The sequence below is a fragment of the Aulonocara sp. 'chitande type north' Nkhata Bay genome, linkage group LG6 (assembly GCF_057382095.1).
Source record: "Aulonocara sp. 'chitande type north' Nkhata Bay isolate Kocher_YH1m ecotype deep benthic linkage group LG6, A_spYH_male_GT1.1, whole genome shotgun sequence".
NCBI lineage: Eukaryota > Metazoa > Chordata > Actinopteri > Cichliformes > Cichlidae > Aulonocara > Aulonocara sp. 'chitande type north' Nkhata Bay.
In genome coordinates this window covers 22909180-22931612 of record NC_141349.1, presented here as the reverse complement: position 1 = coordinate 22931612, position 22433 = coordinate 22909180, and the positions used below count along the sequence as shown (strand labels likewise).

The following is a 22433-nucleotide window of genomic DNA, read 5'->3' as shown; positions in this document are numbered from 1 at the left end:
AAACAAATTCCAAACAAACTCAAACCAACTTTAAGTAAATGTAATCCATTACTGTAAATTTTGTTCAAAGATCCTATTAACTCAGAAAGATTCACATGTACCTCCAGATAAAAAAAAAACGTAAAAAAAAAAGGGAGACTGAAACTAGCAATCGAGCAATCACAGGCATAACAATAAAGCATATTATAGTTATAGTTGTGTAATGTAAATGTCAAGGTGATTACATTTTTTAACCTATTTAAGGTTCCAAACTTGATCCACGTCCATATTGAAAATGTAAAAATTGTTAACAACTAAATTTAAAATTGATGACCTCTTCATTCCCAGACTACACACTTGGGGTTTTTTCATATAACTTTATTTATGAACAAAACAGGACGGCAACATAAAAAAAAACGTATCCAGAACGAGAATATAAACTACTTTAAACACTGACAGGAAAACAATCATTGACACAAGGGAATATAGGAGTGAGTGTGGTGTGTATAATGTGTAAGGAACCTCCACGTAAGAGTTTTAACTCAGTGATTAAGCAAATCATAACAACAGACTAAACACTGTCAAGTGCTGGTCACCCATCCAAAGGAAAATAAATGAATAACCTGACTACTATAGAAACAAAAATTATAAAAGTCTAGCTTTAAAGGTTCTGTCTAACTAAAAGGACAAAGTTATCATTTTGAGAGCTCAGAATAAAAGTCAGACTATAGTTGTGAACGTAATTTCAAGAAGCAAACAAAAAAGATGTTTGCAGTTGGAAAAGAGTAGTGGGGGCATAAGAATGGAAACAGCAGGAACTAAAAAATAAATAAATAACAGTTTTAGAAGTTCTAACTTCAATGTGCTGATAGTCTAATAATATCCTTTGTCACTGGAAACCTGCAGCATCTTTTTTGGGTGTTATCAGCAATGCCACGTGTCTTCACTGCAGTACTCGTCTGTTGTGGTCCTGTTGGAATTGCATTTCTTTGCTATAACTGGTACAGACATCTCTTTGCATTTCTACTAAGAATGTATTCAAGTTGTAAGTTGTAGTTATGCAAATAGTTTTTATATAGTATCTATGTTATACATATCAAAAATGCCACTACAAAAAAAGTTAAATAGCTAATGCAACTACATAATGACTATATTACTAATATGTAATATTTATTTAATATTAGATACATTTTGTTAAAGCTCATTTATTACAACATTGTCAAGTCAGGCAGCTGTCAGTAGAGAAACAAAGAAGGTCTCATTCTCTAAGGTGATAAGTCACAAGCAGCGGACTGTTTACCCTGGCTTTGGAAGGATCATCCGGGTGAGTGGAGAGGATCTGGAAGCTGAAGGAAAAGAACTCTTTCTGTCAAGCATGTCTTGAAACATACACAAAGAGCACTGAATGCGAAGTTTCAAAGAAGAAAGGGTGGTCCCACGATGTGATACAAACTGGATAATACGCAATGAGTGGTGTCATTTTTTTTAAGTATGCGACAGTTATGTAAATGGCAAATCAGCTTTGCAGCTTTGTCTTTATGTAATATGGCACCTTGCAAGTACACAGTCTAGTTCTTCAATCAAGAACATCTGTCAAAGTCATCTAGAACAAAGAAAGTTTGATGCTCCAACTGACAGACCTGAGTGCAGAAAAAAAGGGGGAAAAAGCTGTTGCTGCACAGTGTCTGTCAGGTGTTGAAAGTCTCTGATGTCCCACTGATAGGGGACATGGTAGAGTGGTTTCAGGATTTTCCAGTTTCATTTGTTATTTTAAATAGAACAATGTGTACTTTAGGTTGTGGCTATCTTATGATTGACAAGTCACTGATGTGTGATGGACATTGTAGCAAACAAACATGGGTAAATTTTACTCTGCAGTGGTTGACTGTAGAAGAGGCAAGCCCAGAGGAGTTTACACAGTCTGGGATTACTGCTTCACCTCGTGTACCTGCACAGAGGCATACAGTAGTACATGCAGAATTAATGGGCAAAAGAAGAAATAATAAAAAACTTTGTCTGTAGAGCAACACCAAGACTGAGATTCTTTATGTAAACTCATGCATAATTATTTATTTATTTTACATTTATTGCATTTGATGTTTAAAATAAATCTTTTATTTTTATCTTGGAATTAGTTGGTAGGAACTGTACTATTAAGATCAAGAAGAAATACATGCCATATGTGAAAGACATGAGTCTGACATTTGCATTTTCTCTTTAATATTAACAGAAGACTACCTTGTGTGCTTTACTTTCACTGAATGTTAAGTATGTTGTTGTATGCAACAACTGTCTATTTCACATCCCAGTAGTTTAGCTTTGCTTATAAAGTGATACCCTCAGGCTACATGTCCCACTTATTTTTGTAGAGAAGCTGTTGTTGACTTGGCTTTTTCATACACCATGTCGCCAGTGACACCTTCTTGGGCAATCAAGGCTTTTGGAAACATTTTGTCACAAAAGGGGGAAAAAAAGAAAGAGAAAGAAAAGAATAAAAGACAACACGAATTTAAAAAAAAAAAAAAGAGGACAACAAGAGATTTGCAAGCTGAGTTCAAATGCAATCAGCAAGGAAGAACTTGCTAGTATTTCAGACATGACATGCAGTTGTATTCTCTAAGTAGGCATGGGGCACAAAGTAAACCCCCTTTGTACTTTTTTTGTGTGCGTCCACTGGCTTTCGTACCTGTGTGTCACACAAATGTTGCACATTAGATTAGATCTTACCAGACATCAATCACAGGGGTGTAACTGAAAGCGGCAACAGTATTCTCCTCAGGATTAAGCTGCTTTTAAATTGGCTGCAGTGAACAAGATGAGCTGTGGACCAGAAACGTAAAGTAAGCCAGAGGATGAGGGAAACAAAGGGAGGAGGAGAAAGCAGTGGATAATGAGCTTTGTGAGAGGAAGGGGGAAAAAAATGTGATGCTGTGTTCAGCTTTAAGAATTATGGGCCTGGCTGTCTGAAATGAGAAGAACTTGAGGAAATTATTCACTGAGTGGTAATTAAATTCACTATGAAACTTTAAATCAGCTACATAAATTGGTTTTCTCAATTAGCTTTCCTTGATTCTTCCTTAGAGCAGCTTCCAGGTTCTAGTTATGTGTTTATTTTACCCAATATTTGCAAGATGAAATGCGTTAAGACACTTTTATAAACTATTTTCTCAACTCATTGACTCTTTCTTGGAACACTGATTTGCCTAACAAATAATTTCATCAAATAATAGATAATGTCACTTTTCATTTTAATATATGTTCTAACCTAGGTGTTATTATTTTAATCCACACAATGTATAAAGGTGTTGACACCCCTTGTATATTGTTGCTATATTTATTTCTATATATTTTCCTTAAAACATATCAAACTCTTTACATTTAAACTAAAATGAAACAGCATTGCCAGAATTTGTCTACCCTAAAAGATGTAAATATTAAGTGGACAATAATCAGAATTGGCCATTCATTTTCACATATGTCCAATTATGAAAACAATCACAGCAGCACAAAAATCGCACGGATACTCATAGACACTTGCTAATATGAGTGGACGTTATTGGAGACAACATTTGCCAAAGTAAACTGTGAGAAGAAAACCACCAAATGCCTAAATCACATTTACCCAGCTGAACATGGATATTTTAAAAAGCTAACAGCGGCAAAGCTAAAGCTATCCAGAGCTCAGAGCCAGCAACAAGCTAGCAGCCTCAGTATGAGCAAACAGCCAAAGCAGTTAAGAGAAATTATAAGAAATCAAGAAGAAATAAAAAAGAAAATCGATGTTCGATTATCTGGTGAATTTATAAACATACTTTAAAATGATATAAGTGACCGAAATTTGATTTATTATATTAATCTATTACACCTGATTTTCTTTGGTAACAAAAATTGTCAGTTAAAGGTGTTTGTTCAGCAATTCATTTTCAGTGAATTATTTGAACCTCTTTCCACTTAATTTTCAGTTGTTTAAGTGAGAGAAGTTTGCAAAAACTGTACATTTGAATCACGTCTTTTATTATGAAAATTTGAAAATGCAAAAAGCTGCATCGGCAGGTCCCAGTTAGAAAAAAACCCTGAAATTTGAATCGTCAAGAACATTGCAATCACTGCCTCGATGTCTGTTTCAAATATGAATTTTAAACTATCTTCAGTTTTCTTACAAATGTTGTCTCTTATACTTGTTATTGATTAGAAGTGTAATGTGTCTTGTGTTTCACCCCCTAAAGAGTAGAGGTGGGGGAAAAAATCGATACTGCGTAGTATCGCGATATTTTGTTTGCTAATAATGTATCGATACAGGGACAGCAGATATCGATATTTTGTTCCAAAAACTTCCAGTCCACCAGATGGTGCGGTTGAGCTTTTTCTCTAGTGAGGTCAGCAGAGGTTAGGTCAGCACATGGGAAAATAGATCAAACAAAGATGGAGGAAGAAAAAGAGATCAGGAAAGCGCCATCTGCATTTAAATCAAATGTCTGGACGTACTTTGGATTTTTTAACAAGGATGGAACAAATGAGATGGATATGACACACGGGATTTGCAAGGTGTGTCGTATGAAAATAAAGTACTCTGGGAATACTACGAACATGAGGGCCCATCTTACACGGCACCATCCAAAAATAGCATTAACCGCGGATGGGAAAGCTAGCTCTGAATCAGCTCCACTGAAAAATCAACCAACGCTGGACACTCTTAGCTTAGCAAAGCTATCTCCCAATTCAGAGCGAGCTAAGAAAATAACACAATCTATCACGTACTTCATCTGCAAAGACCTGCGTCCTTACAACATTGTGGAAAACGAGGGCTTTTCTTATATGATCAAGACGCTGGAACCCAGGTATGTGATACCATCACGACGTTTTTTCGCGGACACAGCCGTACCCAATCTCTACATAGATGTGAAGCGTAAAGTTGAGGAAAGTTTGAGCACAGCAGAAAGGGTTGCATTAACTTGCGACGCATGGACCTCGCGGGCTGTGGATTCATATGTGACTATAACAGCTCATTATCTCACAGCGGACTGGCAACTGCTGTCTTACGTTCTCCAAACTCGAACATTACATGAAAGTCACACCGGAGCGAACATTGCAAATCTCCTGCAAAATGCAGCACAGGAATGGGGGATTGCCGACAAAAATCTGGTGGTTGTCACCGACAATGCTTCTAATATGACAATTGCCACTCAGCTAGCGGGATACCTGCATGTGAAGTGTTTCGCCCATACGCTCAATCTGGCATCACAACGAGCCTTAAACCTGCCTGCAGTAGCCAGGGTCTTGGGAAGAGTGCGGCGCATAACTGGGTTTTTCAATAGAAGCACAGTGGCAAACCACGCTCTGAAGCAAAAACAGAAAATGTTACAGCTCCCGACTCACAAGCTCAAGACCGACGTCTGCACGAGATGGAACAGTGCTTATGACATGCTCCAGCGTTTCCTTGAACAACAACCTGCGATTTTTGCAGCGCTGCTGTCTCCCGAAGTCAGAAAGAGTAGCACAGATATCTTTACTCTAAACGAGACGGATATTGGGAACACTGAAGAAATTGTCCGGGCCTTGAAGTCAATGCAAGTCGCGACTACTGTGATGTCTGAGGAAAAGAATCCTACTCTGTCTCTCGTAGCACCGCTGCTAGCACAGCTGTTGCACGACACCCAAGACAACATTGGTGACACAGCGCTGGTCAGAAACATCAAGCAAAGTATCAGTCAAGATCTTAAGAAGAGATATGCCAGCACAGTCGAGAGGAACACCCTCTACACAGCATCAGCTCTCGACCCACGCTTTAAAACCCTGCCGTTCCTGTCACTGGAGGAAAGACAGGAAACCTATGCCAGAGTGGTTGCTGAGGCTATAACCCTTCAGGTAAGCAAACATTCTGGTGTTATAATTTAAATAACTTACTTACAATATTAGTAGATCGGTGATATTTTTGTCATATTGGTAATATTCTATTTAACAATTAAATACATTAATTATAATTTGCTAACATATTACTGCATACTAAAAGATATGAAATATTTATTTTCTCCCTCTCTCTGTATGTGTGTGGGTTTTCTACAGGAAGAAAAGAGGCAGCAGCCCATCTGTGAGCCAGAAGCCCATGAACATCATGAGAAACCTGACGAGACTGAACAAAATCCCAGACCCCCTCTCATACCAGCCAAGATGAGGAAGTCTTGTGGGTTAACAGACTTGCTTGGTCAGACTTATGGTGATGTTAGAGCCCCACCAAAATCATTATCTGCCACAGCTGAGGAGGAGGTGAAAAGATGCCAGGAGGTCACGTCACTGGCACTCACAGAAGACCCACTAAGCTGGTGGAAATCCCATGAGGAAGTCTATCCTTTCCTGGCCACACTGGCAAAAAGATACCTTTGTATCCCAGGTACTAGTGTCTCGGCTGAAAGAGTCTTCTCAACCGCTGGAGACATCGTCACAGCAAAACGGAGCACTCTGACTTCAGAGCATGTTGATCAGCTCCTTTTTCTGAGCAAGAATGCTGACATTGCTTCACTGTCCAAATGTGTTTAACTTTTTAGGGCAGCAACAAACAGGACAGTTTACTTATTTTAATTTAAGAAATGTTTTATTTTATTTAAATTTAAAACTTTTTTATTTAATGTAAAATTATATTTTGTTTTAAGCTATAATTGTACCAGATAGTTACGTTCAGTTAAGTTGGTTACTAGACTGTTATACAAACCGTTCACTTTGTCAGCAATAAAACTGACTGACATGAGAGAAAGACTGAGTGTGAGACTTTATTATTAGATCAAATGAATATTGATAAAGTTTACCTTTATGGACAAAATCTGCAGTAGAAAAAATATGTGATAAATCACAAAATATCGTATTGCAATACCCAGAATATTGCAAATATATATATATATATATTAAAAAAAATCGCAATAATATCGTATCGTGAGTTAAGTATTGTGATAATATCGTATCGTGGGGTGTATGGTGATTCCCACCTCTACTAAAGAGTCAAATGAATGTGCCACAAGAAGCATTTTTGGTAACCTTTGAGTATTTCTTACCAAAACAATGTATGCACATCTTTATTTTTGCATTCAGCAAACCTGAGAGCATTTTCCTCCCCTCAAATTACTTTTAGTTTTTTAAGTATTTACAATTGTCCATTGTTTATCTCCTGTCTTCTCCAGAGTTCTTAAGGTCTTTGAATACTAGCTGCCTGAGGTGGTGCTTCATATTTTCTGAGAGTTTCTCTTCTTTTTATGCGAGATCCTAACCATTACAGAGTAGAAGCTCTTACATGAAACCTAATGAAGACTCTAGAGAGGTTTTCCTCGGTCACATCATACTCTGGGTGAGCTCCTCTGTGCAGTTCGCCATCATATACCTAGTGTGCAGTTCCCTGTATCATCTTGAAGAACAATATGAAAAAGTTGTTTTCCATGCTTTTTACTCTACACTGCCAGGCTTGCATACAGGAAAGACTGAGATGGTGGATGCGGATGAAACAGACACTATTTTGTTGCATTGCATGACTGTGTTTTTTTCTGTATATTTTTTAGAGTTTGTCATAATGATTACTTTGTTACTGTTAGATGTACAAAATAGCAGCAACTGGCACTTTCAGAAAATCTGTGGTGATGAAACCACTATCCCAGGATTTCACCAAATGCTAAAAACAGAACTGATGTAATGTGAACAAGCTTAACCCTCCTGCCATCCTTTAAAAAACTCACACCCATCACCCTAGGGACCATTCTCAGCCACGCCATAAAAAGACCATATATCCATATTTTATTCCACTTTAAATTAGCCAACCTTGTAAAACTACTTCTCCCTGAAATATTCATGTAAAGTTTTAATTATATTTTCGTTGTTTTAACCCTTCAAATCCCAGTGTTATTACATGAGCGCCCTGTGTTATAAGCCCCAAAAACCAAAAAACGAAACTAAATATTTCCACAAAAAACCAGTTGAAGTAATATGTGATTGTCATTATAAGTAGGCCTTTAGATGGACCAAAGATTGGCACCAACATACATTTTGACCTGCCATTATTTTTTTTGCATTTTTTTTGTAATTTAAAAATTAAAACTTCAAGGCCCTGAGTCTTCATTGACATCCAAGAAAAGAAGAAAAAATAAAATCATATGATGATAATTTGGGGTTGAAAAATAGCGTTTATAATGGAAGTCAATGGGCAGAAAATGGTCCCCAGGGTGATGGGTGTGGGGATTTCTGCTGCTCAGCCATTTTAGGCTGATTTAAGGAATTCACACTGGAATATTAACATTGACAGGTAAAAACTATCCTGTGGCAGCCATTTAACACATAGCAGTGGCACAAAAAGGTCCCAAGAAGGCAGGAAGGTTAAGAGGAGTGTAATGAACTTTCACAGGAAACAAGCCCATTCACTGGTAATCTAATACTTTTATGGAATGGACATTTGGATTGCTGGGACATACAAATACAGTGCATCTGGAAAGTATTCACAAAGTTTCACTTGTTCCCCATTTTGTCAAGCTTCCAGCCTTATTAAAAAAATTGATTGAATTCATTTATGACATCAAAATTCTACACATGATACAAAAATATTTTCTTTAAATTCTTGCTATTTTTTTACACAATAAAAAACATTATAAAATATACATAAGTATTCATAGCCTTTGCTCAATACTTTGTTGAAACACCTTTTACTATTACAGCCTCAAGTCTCGAATATGATGCTGCAAGCTTGGAACTATTTTGGGGCAATTTCCCCCATTCTTTTTTGTAGAACCTCTTGACTTCCATTAGGTTGGATAGGGCACATTGGTGCAGAGTCGTTTTCAGATCTCTCCAGAGATATTCAGTCCACTCAGGAACATCACAGATTGGTCTTAAAACTACTCCTTTCACCCCAGTCTGAGATCTAGAAAGGTCTGGAGTAAGTTATCATCAAGTATGTCTTTGTACATTGCTGCATTCATCTTTCCCTCGACTCTGACTAGTATCCTAGTGCTGCTGCTGCCAAAAAAGATCCCCCGAGCATGATGCTGCCACCACCATGCTTCACTGTATAGGTGGTACTGGCCAGGTAATGAGCAGTGCCTTTTCTCCAGACATGACACTTTGCATTCAGGGCAAAGAGTTCAATCTTTCATTAGACCAGAGAATTTTGTTTGTAACGGTCTATGAGTCCTTCAGGTGCATTTTGGCAAACTCCAGATGGGCTGTCATGGGCTTCTTAATGAGGAGTGGCTTCAGTCTGGCCACTCTACTAAACAGGCCTGATTGGTGGAGTGCTGCAGAAATGGTTGTCTTTCTGGAACGTTCTGCTCTCTCCACAGGGCAATGCTGGAGCTCTGTCAGAATGAGCTTGGTCACCTCCCTCACTCAGGCCCTTTCACTCTATTCACATAGATTAGCTGGGCACCCAACTCTAGGAAGAGTCCTGGTGGTTCCAAATGTCTTACATTTAAAAATGATGGAAGCCACTGTGGTCATTGGGACCTGCAGTGTTGCAAACGTTTTTCTGTACCTTTCTGTAGATATTTGCCTCTATACAATCCTGTCTTGGAAGTCTGCAATTCCTTGGAACTTTTGGCTTGGATTGCTCTCTAACATGACCTGTAACTATGGGGCCTTATGTAGACTCATATGAACATCTGACAGATGATCAGTGATCAATATGATGCACTTGAGCCCAGTTTTGGGTATCATGACAAAGGTAGTGAATACTTATGTACATGTTTTTAATTTTAAGAAATTTGCAAGCTTTCCAAACATTTTTTTGTTATTCTGGCATATTGTGTGAAGAGTTCTGAAGTGATCCATTTTAGAATAAGACTGTAGCAGACTCCAGAAGCACTGTACCTGTTTATTTATCTTAAGAACCTGCCTTAGTGAAAAAATGTATAAGAATGGCCAAAGTGGCCATTATCTGCCAAGGAGACGGTGCCATAGACAGTTAAAAATCATTTTGTATCACTGTGCTGGCATTAGTTCTTAATTTGTGTTTGTGCAGTAGTTTGCTGGGAAGCAGAAATAATCACAGAGAGGGATAAAAAGCAAGAGACTGAATAAACTAATTATGAATGTCAGCGCTGTCCTTGTGTGCCCCTTGGACACAGTGGAAACACTGGGGAGAAGAGCGTCATTGCTAAGCAGTCATCTCTCTTTAATAACACTCACTACCCTATCTATGATGCAGTGGGTGTTCCGAAAAGCCCCTTCAGTGACAGGCTCATGAAACCATAATCTACAAATCTATGTTCTGTGCCTTTGTTGGTGCATTGATATGTATTTTGGAATAGCATGAGACTATAGTAATTTAATTCCCCCTCATCGTGTAGTGATATAAAAGTGAACAGGCAGAGAGAAATGCATCACTACACTCTCACATTATTGATGTAGTGTGTGTCTGTAAGTGCACAAGAACACACTTTTGACTACCTTAAACTGAAACCAATGAAGTAATCACTGACTAAACATATTTTATGTGTATATGCACGTGCATTGTATTATTGCCTACACATTTTTCCTGTTATTTCCACAACTGTCATAATAATAGGTACGCCTCTGTAATCCTGCTTTTATTTTACTTGAACATTAACTGCTGGGAGTTTGGGAGTCAAGATATGCTGTTGCAAAGCAATAAAGTAAGTCATCTGTCTTAAAGGGTACAATAGCTAGATATAGTATTTATTAAGTTTGAGATTCTGATTCAACCAAAGGGATTTTGCTTGACTGAAATATCATTAAAAAACATTAAAGGAAGACTGATTACCCTCCAGCAAATGCGTGAATAAGGATCACCGAGCATTGTCTTTGAGATGTAGCAGCATGTGCAGTGTTTTCATTCCTTTCTTTTCATAATTATTTTAAAGGAACCGCCAACTTCAAAGGCGTCATTGTCAGAAGATGCCTCTCCCTACTGTTGTGTTTCCAGTCCCATACCCAAACATTTCTTCAACACAAATGGAATTAAATTAATTGCAAAGGAGACTGGCAGCAGGGAGGAAGTGACTCAGGTAAGAAAAGTCTCGCATTAATATGGAACAGATCATTTACATACGAGGACTGACTTGCACAGAGAGAAGTTATCCTGAAGTTCAGTAACTTTACACTATAATTTATACATGTTCTTGTATGCATGCACATTTCCCTGGATATATATCTTTGTCTTCTTTGTCGCATTAAAACTATTGTGTTGCTGTAATCTGATTACTTTTTTACTATTGCAAAATAGTAATTAGATTACTGTTACTTTCCCGTAAGCAGGCTGCATTACTGCATTACTAAACCATTATTTGGTTTGTGAGGGTGTCTCGTGACAATGACGTAAGCATGTGCAACAGCAACAGACGCATGTAGATCAACAATGGATAATATGGAGTGCTGGGACGGGAATGTAAAATTCACAGAGAAACCCCCGGATCCCCCCACTGACATGAACGCTTTGGCACCAGGCAAACCTCCGACGGCTCCACTTCTGCTAAACAGGTGAAAACAGATTTAAGAGTGACAGGACTTAGTGCAGCTAAATCTTTGATTTTAGTTATTTTTTGCTGTGTTTTACTTTCATCTATTTGAAAGAGTGAGTGTAAACACAAAAAATAATTATAGTTTATATTCTGGAATATTCAGAAAATAGGTTTAAATGTTAAACAAATTACTTCAAGTCAAAGTCTGTTGCATATAATTTCATTTTTGCTTGATGCAATGTGCATAAAATTAAAAGATTGAAATTAATAAAACAAGTTTTAAAAAGAGATTCAGTTTTATATGATGGATGATGCAGAAAAAATAGAATTGGGCTGAAAGGTCTATTACTTTATTAACATATTCAGGTTGTGTATCATGTTTTTAAAAAGTAACTAAGTTATAAAGTAACTAATTACTTTTGAAAATAAGTAATCAGTGAAGTAACTGGATTACTTTCTTGGAGAAGTAATTAGTAACTTATTACTATTTTCAAGTAACTTGACCAACACTGGTGCCAGTTACTTAAACTCATCCACCTTAACTACCTCTGTCTCACCAGTCTAGTTGCTTCACTCTCACATACACACACGTATTTTGTCTTGCTTCTACTGAATTTCATTCTTCGTCTCTCCCAAGCATACCCCCACCTCTCCAGGCTATCTTAGACCCGCTCCCTACTCTCACTACAGATCATAGTATCATCTGCAAACATCATAGTTAACAGAGACTCGTGCTTAACCTCATCTATTAATCTGTCCATCACCACTGCAAACAAGAAGGGACTCCACTAAAGGGCTCGATTAAAGATGCAGTTGCTTCTATTCACAAAACCACATGATCGGCCTTATATATCGACAATAAATCCAAAATGTTTGGGGGTTTTTTTCTGCTTCATTCATCAAACCTTTATTTTTTTGTGATTTAATGGTTTTCTAGATTGCACACATTTCATCTGATTGATTATTTAGCTACAACGCTATTATCTTTTGACAATAACCTTTAAAAAGGGCAGTGTGATATTACTTTAAGTGTCCCACACTCCCTATATTTTTTTACTTTTTCCTTTTAACCACTAATGCACCACACACATACAGTGTCTCATACCCTCCCTTCTCTGTATGTGCATGCTGTCTTGCAATTTAATGAATGGAAATAGTCTCTTACTACACTTAGTGCTGTGCCATGTGGCAGCCACAACAAAGCGATCACAAACCACAAGGGCGAAAATAAATTGCTAGAGGAAGGGGAAAAAACGCCATTTCTAGAATAGTGGGAGATATTGCCTCCTGTGCACCATCCTATGCTATGATACGTTACAGGCACATGTAAGATAGTGTGATTGTTACATAGCTCTTATTCTCTAACAAAAGTAAGATGAAGGTCAGAGGCATGTCCAAAGTCAAAGGCAACTGAATCAATATCTGAAGCTGTGCATTTTTCCATTTATTATATTTTCTTATTATTAGTTTAGAATATATTTAGCACTCTAGAGCTATGAATCTGTGATTAATAATTTTACCCCTTTTGCAAGCTGTTAATAGAGTTCCTCACTTTTTAATCATTTTACTGTCACAACAAGTCATGCTGCTAATTTTTATATCAACCGTCCACCCACTACCACCACTGATAAATCCCTTCTTTCAGTTTTAAAATAGGGTTTATCTGTTATTCTGTGGTTATGGCGAATAGAGAAAGGGGAAATAAATGTGCTCATTACTGGGAAACACTACTGTTCCACATGCACCTGAAAAAAATCCACAGAAGTAAAAAATTGGAGGTAATGTCTTATAAATATACCATCCACATAGCTAGTCGATTTCATGCAACTTATTTGATGTGATTAAACAGCTGCGATGTTTTTAAATGTGTCAAATTAAATTATGTGTTATTGTAAAACGGTCTCCAATACTAATACTGTTTTAATACTGTCATTATATCACCTGAATATTCTCTGTGAATTAAATTTAATGAAACATACAGCAGGTATCAAGTTTGGTTTAATTCTCTTCATATGTGACCCTAACCCTCTAACAACTATTTAAAACAAAAATGGGTTAAAGTGGGGTTTAGTATTTGAAATTACTTGCCATTTAAAAAAAAGACTACTCAATTTATGCTCACTTCTTTTTACTTATTATCTGGGTAGATGAAACATGAACACAACATGAACTGAAACATTTACATTTGCTTCATGAGCACATCACACAGATGAGAAGGAAAAGGGATTTGGTAAAGGTTTAAGTGGGTCATTGGATGTCTGTATTTTCTTATTACTGAGCACTGACTGCACCATCACTGGAAGCGAAGCCAGACTGCAGGATGTGAAAAATGAACCAATTCATTAGTAATATTATTATTACATGTATTAACCTACCAATGTTCCAGCACCTTCAGTAACCCACTTTAACCCTTGCGTTTAAAGCAAAAGAATAATAGGGTCATGCTCTGGTTACCATGAACATTGGGATAACTGCTTATGCTGAGTCCCATATTAAAAAGCAGAAAATAAGTTCTAATTTTTTCTTATTTGTGGTTTATCACTTGCTGAACTCCACTGCAGTTAATACCAGGTTTTTTAGGTGCGCCTTGTTTGTGCCACCTTGGACCCCTTGCCTCAGAACTACCTTCAAACATGCCTCAGAGATTGTGGTCCATATTAACATGATAGCATGATTGTTGCTAATCTGTTGGATCAGTGCAGAGAATCTACTATCACCATCCCAAAGGTGCTCTAGAACTGGTGACTGTAGAGGCCATATGAGTAACGAGAACTTGTAATTTCAAGAAACCAATTTGAGATCATTTGAGCTTTGTGACATGGTGGGTTATCCTGCTTGAAGGGATGAACATAGCAAGCAGCAATACTATTCTTGTGATGTAGCCAACTTCCGTCAAGGTTTGATGTGTTGTTCCTTCAGAGATGCTCTTCTGTAGACTCTAGTTGGTAATGAGTGGTTATTCAAGTGTCTGTTGTCTTCTTATCAGCTCAAAGCAGTCTGGCCATTCTCCTCTGACCTCTAGCAGCAACTGCCACTCAATCAATAGTTTAGATTTTTCAGCCCATTCTTTGTAAACCCTAGAGACAGTCGTGGAAAATCAATACTTAGATACTGATACTTAGAAATACTCAGAAAACCCGTCTGGCATCATCCAATGTTGCATCTGGGGTATGATGGAAGTCCCAAAGAGCCACAGAAAGAACTTCTCAATAAAGAATGGATGTTGTATTTATTATTCAACAGATTTACAAACACACCAGTATGAAATAATCTTGGGGTGAGCTAAGGCCAAAATAACAAACAAATGGAGCTGCCTACCAATGCAAACTGAGATAACCTACAGAGAAGAAACAAATGTGTTACCTCCCCATGATGATATAAACAAGAGAAAAAAGTCAAACTTCACAAGTTAGAGCAAACACTAGTGTAGCTGGTTTGATGATGGGGAAAATAAAATGAAATATGCAGTGTGATAGGCTGAATAGATATTTGCATCAACAAAGAGTTGATGCAAATATCAACAAAGCTAACATATATCTACAGGGTTATAAATGATGAATCGTGATTAAAACACACATTACCTTACATATTTTCCCCCTCACAAAACCGATCGATGCTCTGCTTCTTTTCTTTTTGCCTCAGTGCAGTACTTGTTTTGGTTCTTTTTCTAACTTCGCTCAGTGTTTCACTATGGGAATTGCCTCGGCGTGACCAACTAAGGAAGTTCCAATGACACCACGTCTGTCTATGACAGACCTGTCGAGCCACGCTCAGGGCTCCACCCCCACATTCTAACATGGCCGACCAGTCCCTCCTAACTCATTCTTGCTTTTGTCCTGTGAGAAACTACTTTGAGCTCCCTCAGCGCATCCGGGCTAACTTGATTAGCTGCTTAACAGTTCTCAGGTGTCCCGTGTAGGAGTATGTCACCAAACACAGTTTTTCTGGTTCCAGTTTGGATCATGCTGAGTAAGTCCTACGAAAGAAGTGTACTTATAGCTACATTGTGGAACAGCAATCGCATCAGGCGAGCTGTTCCAGCGGTTCCTGGTTTTAGTTATCGAGGTGGTGGACGTTGTGTAACTCGGGCTAACGCGTTATGGCGAGCTGTTCTTTCAGTGTCTGGCTAGCATTAACTTGTTAGCAGGCCACAAACCATTTTAGTGTCTCGTTAGCTTGTAGTCGACCAAGGGTTCAGTTAGCATTAAGTTGCTAACAATATTGGCTAGTGGAGTGCAGCTAACGTGTCACGACGAGCTGACTCCCGTGGTGACTAGCTCGGATTTAACCCCCGCTGCTAGTCCTAGCTACGTACAGGCTAACGTGTCGCGACGAGCCTGGTGTAGCCTAGTCTCACGCCTTTCCTCTAACCATGTCTTTGGCTCCTACTCCTGCCAAATGGTCGGAACCGAAGGCCAAAGAGGCTGTATCCCGCCCGTGCCTCACATCATGCGGTCATCTTGGGCAGGGAACCTCATCCAAAGTGCGTCTTCTGTATGGGTGCCAAGCATGCTCAGGCTTCACTGGCGAACCCTCAGGGATGCCCACACTGCATGTTGATGCCAGAGAAAGTCCTGGAAAGGAGGCTGAGAGTAGCAGTAACGAACAGTCAGGACATCTGCCTGTCGGCCGCTACTGCTACAAGTGATATCCGTCATCCGCGAGCCTCCACAAGCTGGGCGGACATGAAAGAAGAGTCCCCGCTCATGCCCCCATCGTTCAAAGACCTCCTCGATCAAAACGTGGGTGAGCCGGGTGGCGAGGACACGGAGGGCGATGCCAACTCTGACCTCCTCGACCTAGAGGACATGGATGAGGAGGAGGATGACTCTACCTTTCCTCCCCAGCAGTCCAGGCCACCAAGTGGGGCTGAAGTTGCACCCCCGGTGGACAGCAATTTGTACGAGGTCTGCAAACGGGCTGCTACCAAGCTAGGCATGCCATGGCCAGCCGCCCAGGATGCCAAAGGGGCAGAACGGGACCTGTATGACAGCAAGAGGCTCCCACCAGCCTTGCCACCATTGAAGCAGCTTCTGCCAGCAGTCCCGGCCTTCGTGAAAGAAATTAGTCACTATTGGTCAAGCCCTTTTAAAAGCAAGATTCTGACCAAGGGCTGCTCTAAGCTTGAGATCCAGGGGATGGGTGAACTGGGGATGACCGAACCCCCAGCTGTCAGTGGCGTATCACCTTCACCCTAACTGCAGGGCAATCTCAGCTTCTTCTAGCATTTCTTTGCCCAGCAAGATGGATCGCCTCACGGCATCTATTTATCAAAGGATGTACAAATATGCTGCACTGCTCTGGAAGACATGGGCTGTCAGCTTGACTCAGGTTCCCCAAACCCAGCCCTCTGGGATTAAATCTGTGTGGTTAATGATCTCATTCTTCGATCCTCCAGGGGAGCAGTCCAAGGGTGTGGCCATGTTATGTCCCTTGCAGTCTCAGGTGAGAGAGCCTTGTGGCTAAACCTGTCAAGCTTAGGTGATGCTCAGAAGGCTGAGGTCATGGATGCAGCCTGTGACCCTACCAAGGGTCTCTTTGGCCCAGCACTGGATAGAATGAGAGAGACAAGCACCCGCAGAAAGCAGGAGGGAGAAGCATTCAACCTCTGCTTACCCAGAAAACCTAACCCTCAGCCCCAGCAGGTGCCAAGAGCTGGCTTTGTGGCAATCCGATTGTTCAGTCTGACGTCACTAGCCGTGTCTGGGTCTAAACTCCGCTGCAGGTCCATATATCAAACGATCACTATGGCATTACTGAGAGTTGAAAAACTGTCTAAAGTATTTCATCTTTAATAAAATGATCAGCGTTCTGCTCTACCAGGTGTAACAATTGAGTTTAACATCCAGGCATCCATGAAAACGGAATTTATGACATTTAACGGAGTTAGAAGTTAGCAGGGAGTTAGCTCTCTAGCTTCTATCTAAATACAATATAGCATGTCCTGACTGCGGGGTTTTGGAAACAAATTAAAACGTACAGCTCTGCTATCACTTCCAGCATAAATGAAGACAGAAAACTAAACAGCAGTGATGTTTGTAGGGTTACTGAAGTTGGGCTAGCTGGTATATAATGATGTGCTACGTGACCGCTAGCGACACAGCTATGTTAGCATAATATAAACAAGCTAACTTTTTTTCCACTCGATAAAAGTTAACGTGAGTGTTCTCGGTGGTCAGGAACAAATGTAATCGCATGGCAGGATGCTGTAAAAGGACCAAACTTCAGCCAGGAGAACAACTGAGATAATCCATCCACAATACGAGGTTAGTCATTCATATACTGCTGCATGGGCTGGGCTGTAGTTACTTCATAAGGTTTTAAAAACTGAGCTTAAATAAATGATTAGTGGTAATAAAAGCCGAGGGAGGTCAACAGTGATCACTGACTGTTTTAGGAGCTTTTTGAGATCAAATAGAAGAAAATACATAACATTAAACATGTTAACAACACAAAAGCCATATTAAACGCAGACTACTTTAGACCCGGAAGTAGGATTCGTCGCGTCATCACTGAACAACCGGATAGCAGCAGCTGTGAGAGGGAGACAGAGCGGGGCCAGAATGCAGAGAGGAGCAGGAGGCCTGCAGTCTGCCCGCCAGGCCAAGGTAGAGAACCAAAGACCTTGGGGAAAGCATTCCTTCGCAGCAGCTGCTGCAAAGAACAAGCCGTCACATCCCGGAGAGGGAAAAAAAGAAGTGGTCAGTCAAATTCAAATTCAAATTTTATTTGTCACGTACACAGTCATACACAGTACGAAATGCAGTGAAATGCTTAGACAACTGCTCGTGACTTAAAGAAAAAAAGAAAAGGCTATGAATAAGATAGGAAATAAATGTGAAAATTAAAAAGGGTAAATCTAGTCTAGCAAACCTGCGTCATTCTGTGTCACCCCTCTCTTCTCCTCTTCTCCCCCAAAGAGAAGGAAGGTGTTAGAAGGGGTAACAAAATCACTCCAAGGTTCAGGGTCTCCGGAAGTTTCCAGTTCACCAGGAGCACCCTCTCAGTCTCCTCCTCCAGTTCAGGGAGGACGGACTTGTGGACAAATGGCACCGTGTCACCTCCGAGTTCTGAGTACAATCGAAAGCACCACGACTGCAGTTTTTGTGTTGGATGTAAAAGGCGCACATGACGCTGTGACGTAGGCTAGAATCATGGCAGCAGTCAATGACGGTCCAGGCGTGGGATTTCTCTCGTGGAAATATGCACATTATCTTTTCCTTTCTATTGGTAGGTGGCACAGTGCACTTGTGGCAAGTAAGCAAGCTAGAAGACTGGCAAAGTTATGGAAGAAACACATTAACAAGAGAATTCTGAGTAAAACCTAAGTTACTTTCCCTAGTAACTAGTTACTTTGAAAGTAACGAGTAACTTGAAGTAACTGAGTTACTTTTGAGAGAGGTAACTAGTAATGTAACTAAGTTACTATTTTAAAGTAACTTACCCAACACTGGAAATAAAACATGCATTTCAGCAGCCAGGCAGTTTGTCAAGGGCAGAATATACCCCCGGTTTGAAAATAAAAACAAAAGAAAATCACTGCCATTTGTCTTTGTCCCCAGCGTGGGGAGCTCACGCTCTTCCCGAGGGGGACAGCCCAAACTCCTTCCGGAAGACAGGCGTCTGTTTGGCTGGCCTGGGCGACCCCCTGAGCGACCGTGGTTCAGGGGGTTGGGAAGCGCATCTGTAACCGGAAGGTTGCCGGTTCGATCCCTGGGCTCTCTGTCCTGGTCGTTGTGTCCTTGGGCAAGACACTTCACCTATCGCCTACCGGTGATGGCCAGAGTGGCCGATGGCGTGATATGGCAGCCTTGCTTCTGTCAGTCTGCACCAGGTCAGCTGTGGCTACAACTGTAGCTGCCTCCACCAGTGTGTGAATGTGAGAGTGAATGAATAGTGGAATTGTAAAGCGCTTTGGGTGCCTTGAAAAGCGCTATATAAATGCAATCCATTATTAATATAGTAGTCGTGGTAATCACACGACCACTTTAAGATGACAAAGTAACAAGGTGATATATAACAGTTTTTAAATTGTGTCGACAGGCGACATAAAACCATTCATGATAAACACTATTTACGCTGTGTTTTTTCCTCAATAGTTTCGTCACGTTTACTGTCTAAGGACAGCGCTAGCAAGCACTCTCTGCTTATGAGCAAAGAATAAAAAAACAAAAAACAGCCCATTCGTGTAGGTGGAAAAATATACCATGTCAACCAATCAAAAATGATATGGCAACATGACATTTGGTTGTTTAGGAAGAGGGGGGAGTTTTAGGAGTGACGGCGAGAGAGAGAAAGAAAGACAGCAGAAAAAGAGAGAGAGCGAGTTTTGAGATGTGAGAGATTTGTGACGTTTAGCGTGTTTGGAGTGTGTAGTTAATGTGTTGTCTTGTGTAGTTAGTGTGTAGTATTGTGGACAGTTTTGTGTTGTGTGTCAGAACAAAGAGGCGACTGCTGTCTCCAGGTAGAAAACAGGAGTGATACACCTGCTGCTGTCAGACCTGCAGGTCTGTGATGTTCTCCTTTATAGTGGACAGAAATTATTTTTTTGGAGTGGCATAAATAATTTGTGTGGCACCTCATTGAATGCAGAACACCTGACCCCACTCTGGACCCCAGAGGGTTAAACATTTTTTAAAGTAATGCAATAGTTACTTTTCAAGTAATTAATTACTTTTAGAATCTTGTAACTCAGTTACTAACTCAGTTACTTTTTTGAGGAAGTAACTAGTAACTATAATTAATTACTTTTTCAAAGTAACTTGCCCAACACCGGACATCACACTATCGCATCTTCAGGGGCCCTCTCGCAGCACGACTGAAGCGGTGGCGCACATGGGCAGTTCATCCTTGGGTCTTGTCAACCATTTTCCCATGGTTACAGACTACAGTTTGCGGTAAAACCACCAAGATTCAGCGGAGTGTTAACTTCAGTGACCAGTGGCAATTCAGCAAATGTGCTGGAGGACGAAATATCCTCCCTGTAACACAAACAGGCGATCAGAGCAGTGCCGAGCGAAGAAGCTCAGCAGGGCTTTTACTCCCGCTATTTCCTCATCCCGAAAAAGGACGGAACATCGCTCCGTCCTATTCTGGATCTGCATGTGTTAAACAAGCATTTGAGAAAGTACACATTCAGAATCCTCACACACAAAACACTTTGTCGCTCATTGCACACAGGCGATTGGTTTATTACAATCGACCTCTCAGACGCATATTTTCACATCGCCATTTATTCTCCACACAGGAAATATCTCAGGTTCACTTATCAGAGTGTAGCGTACGAGTTTCAAACTATCCCATTCGGGCTATCCTTAGCCCCGAGGGTGTTCAGCAAATGTGTGGAGGCAGCGCTGTCTCCGTTAAGGAACAGCCGCATCAGAGTATTCTCTTACATAGACGATTATCTAATAAGCTCACGATCGTGCAAGCAGGCGATCAAAGATTCCGGGGTGGTAGTGAATCACCTCACGGTGCTCTGTTTCACAATCAACCTGGAAAACAGCAGGGGTACCTCTTGGGGCAGTATCACCCAGGGTGACACTGACCACAGATGCATCTCTGTCACGTTGGGGTGCAATTATGATGGGCAGAGCAGGATATGGCATTTGGTAACAGAGACAGGCTCTGAATCACATAAATGTGCTATAGCCCCGCGCGGTGCTCCTAGCCCCATTTTCTGCCATATCTCCAGGGGCAACATGTTTTAGTGAAAACAGACAACTCCATGGTAGTTGCTTATATCAACTCCCAGGGCGGTACCTGTTCCCGGCAGCTACACAGGTTAGCCAGGGAAATAATTGTGTGGAGAAGCACACGGCTCATCTCCCTTCAAGCAACTCACATGCCAGGAATTCTGAACAGGGGGGTGGACCTCCACTGTTCGGAGAATGGAGGCTTCACCCACAGGTGGTGGAGCAGATTTGGCAGAGATACGGCCGGGTTGCCGTAGATCTCTTTGCCTCGCAAGAAAGCACACATTGCCCACAGTTTTTCTCCCTGTCAGACGCAGATGCGCCACTGGGCGTGGATGCGAGGGCCCATCCATGGCCAAACACATTACTGTATCCTTTCCCTCCCCTCAGCCTGATTTTAATAGCTCCACTGTGGCCATCCAAACACTGGATAGCAGAAATAATCCAGCTTCTGGTGGACGAGCCATGGCCACTCCCCATCCCCAGGGACCTTCTGTCTCAGGCGCATGGGGAAATATACCATCCTTATCCAGACCAGGTTGCTGTCTTGGACTGGCCCATGAAAGGTGGAATTTGAAGGCTACAGGCATGCCTTCGAAGTTTATTGAAACCATTCAGAATGCTAAAGCCTCGTCCACTCATTCCATTTACAGCAGTAAATGAAAAGCGGATAATCCCTTTCCAGTGTTCATTGGTGGAGCTGTTGTGTTTTCTTCAGGACTTGCCAGACAAAGGGAGAGCTTTTTCCACCATAAAGGTCTATTTAGCAGCTATTTCAGCCTGTCACGTGGGGTTTGGTGATAAACCTGCCGGTCAGCACCCTCTGTTATGTCACTTCATGAGGGGGGCGCGTCAAACGCTCCCAGTCTGTAGACCACTGGTCCCTTTATGTGATCTGTCAGTCGTTTTAGATGCCCTCTCCCACCACCCCTTTGAGCCTATCGGGGCAGTGGGGTTGAAGTTTCTCTCTCTTAAAACTGCTCTGCTGTTGGCTCTAACCACAGCCAAGCGAGTTAGTGAATTACAGGTTCTGTCTATTCTGTCTAGCTTCGGGAGCTAGCGCAATCCAGGAGTGGGCCATATCTCCCATAGTGAAACAACGAGCGAAGTTAGAAAAAGAATGTTGGGTTACTTAACGTAATCCCTGGTTCTTTGATAACAGAGTGAGGTGTTTCACCAACAGTTCCCTCCTTGCTTAGGCACAGAAAGAAATCTGCTTGGAAATAGTTAGGAGGGCTGGTCGGCCATGGTAGAATGAGGGGGCGGAGCCCTGAGCACGGCTCGACAGGTCTGTCATAGACAGACGTGGTGTCAT

The 22433-nt window shown here is 40.8% G+C and overlaps 1 protein-coding gene and 3 pseudogenes across 1 annotated transcript; 3 read left to right on the top strand and 1 right to left on the bottom strand.

Annotated features, from left to right (window-relative positions):
- Positions 1-5334: 5334 nt before the first annotated feature.
- Positions 5335-6636, top strand: LOC147327813 (E3 SUMO-protein ligase ZBED1-like). Its single transcript, XM_086297595.1, has 2 exons — positions 5335-5844; positions 6043-6636. The coding sequence occupies exons 1-2, from the start codon at positions 5335-5337 to the stop codon at positions 6511-6513; spliced, it is 981 nt and encodes a 326-aa protein (XP_086153721.1). The 3' UTR covers positions 6514-6636.
- Positions 6637-8852: 2216 nt separating this feature from the next.
- On the bottom strand, positions 8853-15221 carry LOC147327812 (uncharacterized; annotated as a pseudogene).
- A 574-nt stretch (positions 15222-15795) lies between these two features.
- Positions 15796-16621, top strand: LOC147327811 (uncharacterized; annotated as a pseudogene).
- A 46-nt stretch (positions 16622-16667) lies between these two features.
- On the top strand, positions 16668-22178 carry LOC147327810 (uncharacterized; annotated as a pseudogene).
- Positions 22179-22433: the final 255 nt, after the last annotated feature.

What these genes read in the sequence shown, in the direction of transcription:
- LOC147327813 (XM_086297595.1), top strand. Translation starts at nt 5,335, where the DNA reads ATGTTACAGCTCCCGACTCACAAGCTCAAGACCGACGTCTGCACGAGA. An exon ending in CTGAGGCTATAACCCTTCAG is followed by an intron (nt 5,845 to 6,042) that starts GTAAGCAAACAT and finishes GGTTTTCTACAG; the next exon opens with GAAGAAAAGAGGCAGCAGCC.